General features: G+C 32.1%; 1 protein-coding gene across 1 annotated transcript; it reads right to left on the bottom strand.

Annotated features, from left to right (window-relative positions):
* Positions 1-8: 8 nt before the first annotated feature.
* LOC119188496 lies at positions 9-9,636 on the bottom strand (the record flags this gene model as incomplete). Its single annotated transcript, XM_037445174.1, has 5 exons — positions 9,375-9,636; positions 7,237-7,468; positions 5,258-5,337; positions 2,898-2,969; positions 9-81 (listed from the first exon to the last, which is right to left on the bottom strand). Coding segments are annotated over exons 1-5 (577 nt in total), but the record flags the coding sequence as incomplete, so codon positions are not given.
* Positions 9,637-11,262: the final 1,626 nt, after the last annotated feature.

An 11,262-nucleotide genomic window follows, 5' to 3' on the forward strand; every position in this document is an offset into this window, starting at 1 on the left:
ATTGTAACTCATTCTCGGTATGGCGGACACGTTCTTTATGATTTCATCGTCGTCGTTTCCATCTTGTGTCGATGACGTGTTCTGTAAATGTATTAAAGTAATTATATTAATTATAAAAATTCTAAGAATTTAGGTGTTTATTGGTATTGTTAGTATGTATTTGGATTATCGTCATGATTTGTAATCTGATATTTAGTACGTACCTACTACGTTCAGTATATGGAATAGTCACCGAGACATTAAATTAAAATCTTTTCATTGACATGTCGAAATAATTATTAATAGTAAAAAAAACAGGATTAAAAACAAGTTTATATATTTAAATGCTCTAAAAGATTAAAATAAAGTTTTAATTTGATTCTATTAAGTTTTTTTTTCTTTTCAGAATATTTGACCTGACAATTTGACCCCAAAATTACGATCGGCCTCTTTAAAAACCCGAGGATAGGAAAATTTCAGATCGATTGAGCCAAAAAAAAAGTTTGGAAACCAAATTGGTTCCGCCATCTTGAATTTATTTACCGCTAACAGTTAAATCTTGTGAGTGCCTACAATTGTTCAAGCACCACCAAACTGACCCTAACCCTAGGTTATGGAACCCTAGGTTTGCCATGGAACATTATAACTTTAAAATGGCTTTGGCGGCCATCTTGTTCCTCACTAATTCGAATTTTTCATTACCACTAGGATTTGCCTAGGGTATAGGTTGACATTAGTTAATACACGACCCCGCCAAGCCTTGCCGTTAAGCCGGACAGTAGTACACCATCTCCTCGAAGGGTTGAACACAGATGTCAGTTTATTCATATTTCTTTCAGCAAACCTCTTAATTTGATTCCCATAGTATAGGAGTGCGTAAAAATAACTAGTCCGCTATCTTGAGTAATCCGTGATATTGGATTATGAGAAGTCATTTATTTTTTTTATTTTTCTCAACAAACCTTATCATTTGATACCCAAATCATGGGCGTGCACAAAAAATTACTAGTCCATCTTAGGCCGTCCGCCATATTGGACTTAAAATGATATCACTTGGCTAACCATCCAAATTAAACGTGTATGCAAAATTTCATTTTAATCGGTTGAGGATAACTGTTTTAAAATTCTGTTGCAAGATTACGTATAAGATAGAATAACATACATACATACATACATACATCCATACGTGCGTACATACATTGCCAGTTGAATAAAAGCTTATAAAAACAAAAGGTTTTTCTGCAGAATTGGCATTACAATACATGGGTACTTGATCACAAGGGTATTATGTAATGTTATTTCTTGAATCTTTAGTTTTGTTGGCCTTGATGCGAAGCTTGAAAATATTTGTATATTTTATTCATTTTCGTTTTTGCTAATGTAGTGTTAAAAAATGAATATATGCTTTATTTAGCGTGTTATCTTCATAAACATAAAATTCTATAGGATGAAATCGCTAATATAGGCCAATACGAAAACACGTACTACATACCGACATCTATTTGTGTAGGTATGTAGCTTTATTATTTATCGTTTATATTATTAAGAAAGATTTGGACGCCAATAAAGAATGGAGAGAAGATTTTGCAGCCTCCATGGTGACCATGAAGGCTGCAAAACCTTCGAAACGTCGGGAGTATAGTAAAATATTAAAACCGCGATAAAATTCGTAAAATAGTTTAATTAACATTCGCGTAAACTTAAGAAATCATTATATAATAATTTATCTAAAATACGATAGTTACACAATTTTCATACACATAAGACAATTTTAACACGTGTATTATGATTTGATCACGTCTATATCTTTAAATATCCAATGATGTATAAATTCTGTTTATATCGATTATCGAACCCGACGACAAAGAATATTGTTAACACGTTAAATCGGCACAATTGATGTGTACACATATATATCTGAAGTAGTAATATGTACGTAAACAATCCACGGACATTATATTAGGTATATAACGTCACGATGGTCGAGTACAGAATATTGAAGATCCTATGTGTAAACCTACACTACATGTTGAACAACATATATATTTTTGTTTTTTAGTAGTGCGCGGCAATGTGACCCTACTGTACCTGATAATAAATGGAGTAGGGTCCAATGCAATGTCGACTGACGAGAGATGATTACCCCTCGACTGTAGACACAATTATGCCGGCTTAAGGTTATAGCTTAAGGTCCATTTTTCATACATTTTGTTTCACCTTTAATCTGGGTAACTAAACAAGTATTGACAAGTAAAGAAAAAATTTAATACGACGAAATTTTAAAGGCCGAAATATCCATGCATATTAATTATTTTTACGTTTTTCTTTCAACTGCGAGAACTAATCACTAACTAGACGTGAATTTAAATTCTTTACTTGTCAATACTTGTTTAGTTACCCAGATTGAAGGTGAAACAAAATTTATGAAAAATGGACCTTAAGCTATAACCTTAACCGGATATACACAGGCTGATCCCGGAACGCGACGCACTTACGTGGGCCACTATGGCGGGTTTTAACATTTTGTGTATGGTGGTCGCTATTCGGACGAATATAAAATTTATCCTACCACCAACAATGGTTGGTGATATGGTATATGCCTATAGTTATATCCAGAATCCCTAACACAAATATTTAAAGCTATAACAACATTTAAGTGAACATTCACTGTTAAAATCTTTAGTAATTTATGAAACCGAAGTATAGAGCAAAATGTACGTGCTATGTTTACAAGATCCGACACCTTAACGAATTATAAGCGATTCCTATTCTCGAAATCACGAGGAAATTGCGCTGTTTATTATCAACAATCACCGCTATGACCTTTGTTATTCATGCAATCCTACAAAATATCACATTTTTCAAAACTCAACAATTGAGTTTTCCGCGATGATAACAAACTTAATGTGTATACTCACTCGACTTGTGTCCGTGCTCGATTCGATGGAGGGCGAATTGCCCGCGTGTCCGTGACTCGAGACATGCACGCCCTGTAACATAAATAACCAAGTAAGATCCGACTTTATTATGTATGGAACCACAAATTTATGGCCACAGGTGCCCCTTTTAAATTTCCAAGAAAACGGCATATATACTTAACCCTTTAACAATACAGCACTTAAATAAAACAAAGTAAGAAATTTTCCCGTAACCATGATCTATGGTAATAAATCCGGGATATTTTTCTTTATTGCTTATAATGATGAGACGAACTTGCTGTTCGCCTGATGGTAAGCGATACGACCGCTCATAAACAGTAGAAATACCAACCAACACCTTGAATTACAAAGTATTGTTTGGTATACCACTACGCCCGCCATCCTGAGACATGAGATGATAAGTCTTATTAGGTCCTGTAGTTACACTGTCTACACTGACTTAGTTAGCGAAAAGGATCTAGGCCTATTTGCATCCATTAACTATACAAATTGTCACTTAAGTTAAGTAAAGAACAAATATACCAAAACGAGGTACAATTTAAATTAGGTACTAAATACAAAATAAATATTTAATGTATATATAGGTACTATAATATGAAGCCGAAAACTTTGTTCGTTTTAACGCGCTATTCTCAGGAACTACACGTTCGAATTGAAAAAATATTTTAGTGTTCGATAACCCCTTTATCTAGGAAGGCTAAAGGCTATTATAACATCACTATGACTATGACCTGTGACCAATACGAGTGGAGCATCAATGAAAAATATTGCACAAACGGGAAAATTCATGAATTTTCTTCCGTAGCGTGCGCTGTGTAAACGGTTAAAGAACCTACTGCAACAATAACGGAATTGTTCCTCTTAAAACGATCTTGTCAATATGATATTGTACTCAATTTTAAAATTATTTTTATCTACCGGCGTAAACTGCATGAGTTAATAAACCAGTCTAATCCCGGCACACGTGTTTGATTCCTATGTCCATTTAATATGGCGGAGAAGGTAGGATTTAAAAACAGATCTAAGACATATATTTTAAAACAATGTACCCCGCCGCATCTGTCTGCCTGTCTTTACGCTATAAACTCAAAAACTACCCTACTAAGTGCGACAAAATTTGTTATGAAGATAGTTTGAGACCTTGGGAATGACATAGGCTATTTTGTATGGCGGGACTTTTATCCCGGAAAACTGTATCACGCAGGCGTAGCCGCGAGCAAAAACTAGTATAAACATAACAACACTGATTGGAAAAAGATTAAGTAAGTATCTTGCTTGTCTGTATAAAGCTTAGTTATTTTTCGATTTTAGTGATTTTTGGAGTAGGTTTTAATAATTGTGATAATTTGTACGTAGATTAACTGCAAAATATTAAACAAATAGCTAATAAAGTCAGCCTATTACTACAAGGTCGCCTACATAATTCGTATCTAACCTGAAAAGTAAACATGATGTCACAACATGTTTATCATTAATAATGGTACTTATATACCTCCTAAATATGGACCACTCGTTCGCGGTTAATGATACTGTCACTCGATGAAGCGATAACATACAATTTATCGATTATTTAATGAAAGTTTAGTCATCGCGTGCCGTATAATAAGTTTTGCATACAATGAATTCAAAATCGCTGCTGCCTTTGACATTCATTTACAGTATGGACTCGGGCCAAATTCTTTCCAAACTCAACTCAATAAAAAAAATCTGGAAATTTTAAGACGTATTTTTCAACCACGATACGTCAAATCATTGCAAATGTTTATCGTTATGTGATGGCACGCGGCCTGTCTCTTATTCCAGTATATGACAACCCTAGCTCAAAGAAGATCTGCTAATGGTTTAGGTTGATAGCACAATCTAGATTTTTCCACATACTTAGAAAATAAAATACTTGGTAAATGTTATATACCTCCTTTAGACTGTTTGAACCAAGAACATTTCGTCATGACTGAGGCAAAAAAGCTTTAAGATGGCACCTGAATTATGGATAGACACAATGATTTGTGTAGTAGATATTTCAATAGGTTAGTCACTGTACAAAGTAAGCTATGTACAGTGACTGACCCTGGAATGCGAAATCGAACTGTTTTAACGAAATGGAGGCAAACGCAAAACCGGTACAATTATGGCGACATCGAGAGATACGACATGTCCCGTTGATCATTTTATTTGGTCCACACTGTATTACCTTGCAGCCCCAGTATAAAAACGTTTCTTTTTTTAAGCTAGCTAACTTATACATTTGCGTCATTTTCTAGACAACAAAATGAATACGTCAATCCATTATATAAATCACGTAACTTGATTATAAATCAAGGAAAACAAACAATAAATACCTGATCGATGAGTACAACCGGTAGGGGTATCGAACTGCAGGTACCGTCGGCTTTCACCGTGCTGTGTTTATTGCCATTTTCTGAAAAAAAAAAACGTAGACATTAATTGTCTATAGGAAAAAAAACACTCCAGATTGAAGAAAAAATATTGATAAATAAATTTTATCGTCCCATTTATTTTCATGAAAAACAAAAGTAATAATGAAATAACTAGGCATATGTATTTGCGTATCAAACAATACTATGAGGACGAACAGTAGTCCTGAACACATCGTAACAGCAATTTCAATGTTTTCTTTGGCCTAGTTCAGTTTTATTTATCTAACAGCCAACTGAAGTAAAGCTGTACCTCTATCACAGAGTCTCGGTCTCTCCTATGCCTACGCAATACGAAAGTTTTCATGCCGAAAGCAATGAGAAACAGGCTTTTTATCATAGCATTACTCTGTACTTAGTTTAATAGCGTTTGTAAATACGGGCGTTAATTGTGTACATATAATAGATATTATAATTTAATCATTAAAATATTTAAATAATAAGTAACAATTTTGAGATACTGTTGAGCCCAAAGATGACGCGGCGCTCGTAGGTACGTACAAGCAGAACCGCACTTAGGGAAGTACTGGGGGGCTTATTCGTGACACTCCTCCTTGGCACCAGGCCCTAGGGAGGGCGCCAAAAGCTTTGGGTGCGTGCAAAAAGCTCTAACAGAAACACGTCGTTATAAACCTAATACTTTTTTCTACAAAAACATAATCCCAAAAAAAGGTCGTCATAAAAAGGGGGGCACCCGAAAAGCTAAGACCGGCCCTATGTACACAACAAATATAAAATTAAAAGTATTGTCAAAACAACCTAATGATTTATCGATGCTATTTAATTTAATGTCTTATTCAGAGTAATAGTTTATAGGGTTATCTAAAAGCAAATAACTTTTGGTAGTCTAATTCTTGTAATCAAAACACAATCCGGATTTTCCTATTATTATTTCCTTCATAATGACGTATGCATCAGAAACAATTTCAAGGTATGACATAGGAATAAAAATATGCTAAAAATATATTTAAGACATCTCTGGTTGATACTGATTCGCTAATCGTCACAAAACACCGAGCAAAAAGCAATTACCTAAATAGTTACCGCCTACAACATAGCACAGTAACTTCGTGACACAAAAAAGGCCAACATCTCCATAAAACTGTAAAACAATGATGCTAAAAAACTTATAAAATAAAAAGTATAACTATAAATGTTACACAAGTTACGTTTACTCTATGAGGCAGTAAGCGTACCTCTTTAGCTTAAGAGAAAAATCAATTTAAATAATTAGAATAGTATATCAATGTCCTCCCGTACATACTCCCTGTACTAAAATTAGTTTTGACCTAATAAGCGATTATTTGTTACGTTTTTCCTAATTTTTTTTATTTGTATAAATCAAAATTATGTTTTGTCATACTTCCTTTTACTAAAAAAATTCTACAGGGTAATTTTTACATTATGTTAGTAAATGAAACCACATTTCTGTTGTTACCCGTGTTAACATTGTGCCAAAAGTTATGCAACGATTTTCACCCAAAATAACAGTTTTAGTTTTCTAATATATTTTTAGACCATTTTGTAGTTTTAAGTTTAGTGGGAATATGTTGTGTTTAAATGTCTATCTGACTTAAAGTATGATGTTGCCGCTCTGACAACTTTTTTTCGTGCAGTAGTAGTAGCCTTTTGGGATGTAATATAAAAATAACTTTTTTATTAATATTGATTTTGTTCCAAATCTACACTTACTTCTTTATATAATCTACACTTTATTTTACATAATATTGAGAATAATTTATGATATAGTGTTATTTTCAAGAAGATAAGTAAATGGTTTCATTTATTAAGGCATTTTCATAATGGCCCTGTATATGACAATACAAACAATTTTTCTAACATGTAAACTTTTAATTTTAAATAAATGTACAAAAAAAGCATACCGTTACTTCCATTATTCTTGCTGTTTGTAATGCCTTTTTTTCTTTCAAGTTTCCTCATCAGTTTCACAAATCTGCTGTCAACCAAAGATGACAGACAGCGTAGAGCAGGCACATGCTCCATGTGGTACAACAGCAAGAACAATTCTTCAACCTTGTGGTTCAGTTGACCCCAGCGCGTCAGTAACATTTCAGTTGGTGATAAGTCATTTTTACGGGCGGTTTGTTTTATTTCCTAATTAAAAAAATAATAATAACAAAATAAAAGGGAAAACAAAATATAAAGAAAATATATATTATTTTTTTAAATCACTAGACATGTAGATTTAAGATAAAAGAAATCATTAAAATGGCAGGGTAAGTATTATGTTGTTCGGCCATTAAGTTATCATTGTATTCGCCTCTATAGGATTTGGGCTTTGATTTTATAAATACTTAGTTAATATTAAAAAATATTGTCAAAATCAAGGGTTGTTTTATCAAAATGTATTATTAGGGAACAAAGTGAAACCAATAAATAAATTCTTTGACAAAGCCATGACTTAAGGCTTTATTGGGCCAGCAAGAAAGTTTTCTTAATGTAACCTGAAACAATTTTGCCTTTCATATAGTTTGTCTAGTTTAAATACATACATATACTGCATATAAATTCTAATATATTATGATAAACCATACTATGTTAAGAATTCCACTTAAATGTGGATTCATAACTTGCAGGAAATATAAAATTTAATTGTAATAGTTCAATGAATTGTTTGTCATTAGCTATTTCTGCTATATTTTAATGTATTATCTAATATTTTTTTATACTAATAAACAAGTAGATATACCATTGGAATACTGAAGATGTGAAATTTTTCTATTTGGAATATTTGCATACACCATGTGTAAATTACCTGTCCTTATGTGTTCTTGCAGATTTACATTTATTTCACATGAAATGATAATGTCAAAATATCACTGGAATCATCATGACTAACTAACAGGAAAATCTTCAGAATATAAATTAAATTATACAGGTTCGATGTTGTTTCTTTATATTGTATAATTTATAACTAAAGTCATGAATTCTGTTCATTCTATGAGGTAATAGAGTTTTATATTATATCTAAAATGTTTATTCACCTGGTCTAGTGTTAGTCTATATGTACTGGTGCTTGTGGAGTCCTGTATTCAATTCGCAAATTGGACAACCTATTTTGTGTGTAATTCCAACATAATTTTTGTAAGATTGGTTTCCTCAGGAATGATTTATCATCCAAGCAGCTGATTAGAAAACTTAAGCCAAATCCGTTCTGGTAAATGGAATGTGTATGGGTGTTCACCCCATAGGAGTGGGCTTAGTGCAAATGAAATGCACATAACAATTACAATAAAACATAGTCAATTCAATGTAAAATAAAATCTATCAAATTTAAACATACTATGAGGAAAAAAAGAATAAAAAATGTGATAAACTAAAAAAGATGCCCTGACATGGTCACAGAGTATACAATAATGCATTATTAAAGAAGTTTTATGCAAAAAGATTCATTTAATGTGTCTTATCCCATTATATGGGATAAATATTGAGATTTTATACAAAAAATACAAAGAAACAATTTCTAAGATTGTTACAAATATAAAACAAGTTTAAAAGCTCAATCTAAATAGGGAAGAATAAGTAAATTTTTATTTTAATCTAAGGTATGACTAACATGAGGCCAGGACCATAAATAACATACATTAACATACCTACATATTCAAATGTATGTTGTTACATCATGTACACACATTTATCCTGCAAACAGTCTTTACAACAGGCAGTAAAGGATATTATTATCTACAAAGAAATATAATGAATTATTTATGTTATTTTAAAGATATTTCGAAACATATTTTCTTGGCACACAATTCATGGCATAGATCTGATGTCTATTTGCAGTCAATGAACTTAGGTCACGGAGTAATATTTATTTACAATTTATATGTAGGTATAATCGATTCTTGCTAGGACCTTACCTCATAAAGGTAGATTAAATATACACAATTTATGTTAAAGACAACGTTTCAACCTGGGAAATACCAAAAACGTTGTTTGTGTGAAACTCGTGATTGGGAAAATCCCAAGACCGAAACATCAGTAATGAAAGAATACATACGATTACATCCAGCGGTGAATATTTCATATGATTGCCTGCCAGCTCTTCCCAATAGTCAGAGTGGTCTAATATTCTGCACAGCTCTCTGTTTATCTCAAATGGTAATTGATATATGTACATTTTTCAAATTAGTTTTACGTATTTACACTCATTAGAAGTACACATCAATACCCAAATACGTTTTACATATAAACGAGTAAAATTGCGACTGACAAGTCTTGTCACTTGACTCTTGCTTGACAGAACACTGACCAGTGACCAATGACCACAGAGCTGCAGCGCATATAAATTACAGTGACAATGACGGCCTGAGGTTAGTGCTGCCAGCGGATATCTACAATGAATTTACTTATGTGTCTAAAATTAATACCTACACGGTATATCTTGTGGTAAATAAAAATAATAAGAATAAGTAGTAATAATTCAATTGTTAGTTTCACTTATGAAATTATAATTCTTGGAAACATTCTCGTATTGTTAGTTTGAAGAACATAGTAGGGAATTGTCTACTGGCTTCAGCTATGGCCTACATTATTATATTATACTAATGTCTAATGTGTCAGGGTAACGAGTAGGGCCTCGCAGAGATTAAGGAAATATATGAGTTTGATACGCTGTACTTTAAAATTACAAAGCCCTCTTTGTAATTAGTAGTAGATGAGGTTGTTTAGATCATCAAATTTATCTCGTTTTTCGACTCTTTCTTGTGGGATTTACTCTATTTTAGAATATACACAAAGTTTTTGAAAACAATAATATCTTCAAGAAAATATTCAACGAGAAATCTCATCATTGCTTCGCTAAAATGTAGTTCAGATTGGAAGTATACGCCTTAAAAATTGTTCAAATAATATTTGTATATTGTTCAAAACAAACGCTGATCTTTTTTATTTTTCAGAGTCGAATCTTTGAGGGCTTAATCAACAAAGAGTTTTTGTGTGTATTCTAAATACATTCATAATTATTAATAATGATTTAATATTAATTATTGATCACCGGTGTTATGTTTTCATTTTCCAAATTATTGTATAATAAACTATAGTTGTATTTCATCAGTTATACAGTTTTTATATTTTGTTACAGAGTCTGGTAGCCCTGACAAAGAAATGTCAATGCTAATTTTATTAAATGTCAATTGACTTTGAAGTATTCGTTAAAAATTGGTTCAAAATAACATAATAACCATATTTAATATTTGAGTGTTAATTTATTTTATAAAATATGTACCTACCATCATTTAAATTAAAATACGATCATTTTATAATTTTCAACAAAAACAGTCCCTTCCTAACTCGTAAACTCTTTCGTCACCAGCCATCTAGCCATAGTAGCACAATATTAACAGATACAAAACAGTTTTTACTTTAAGCGTATAGATGGAGTTAAAATAACACACGTATAATGGAGTTTTATGTCTGCACCAATATAGTTATAAAAATGAATTCAACTTACCGTAACCTGTATCAAATATTACAAAACAAATAAGCTACTTACTGTTGGTACTTACTATTCAGCAAGTATTTTTTATTATATTAAAAAGACGCCTGCCTAATCACTAATGTATACATAGGTATGCCTAGGCAAATGAATAACATCATTAAAAAATAAGTAGGTATCTATTATCTAACTATAGCAACATTCATTCGAACATTTTGTTTATAATCAGGCCAGCAATTCAGTGAAGAGTAGGTCGGTACCTGCTATATAATAATATATCTATAGGATCAAAATACCTGCTGCTGCCTAAGATTTAATTTAAAACTAAGTATATGCAACAATTTCATAAGGTCCTATTTTGTGCCTAGCCAAAATTGGCTAAGTAGGTAAATATAGCATTGTTTTAATACTTGAGCGTAATAAATTACACCTTTGAGTGAATAAAAGGAAA

This window comes from Manduca sexta, unplaced genomic scaffold (assembly GCF_014839805.1).
Source record: "Manduca sexta isolate Smith_Timp_Sample1 unplaced genomic scaffold, JHU_Msex_v1.0 HiC_scaffold_1272, whole genome shotgun sequence".
Taxonomy (NCBI): domain Eukaryota; kingdom Metazoa; phylum Arthropoda; class Insecta; order Lepidoptera; family Sphingidae; genus Manduca; species Manduca sexta.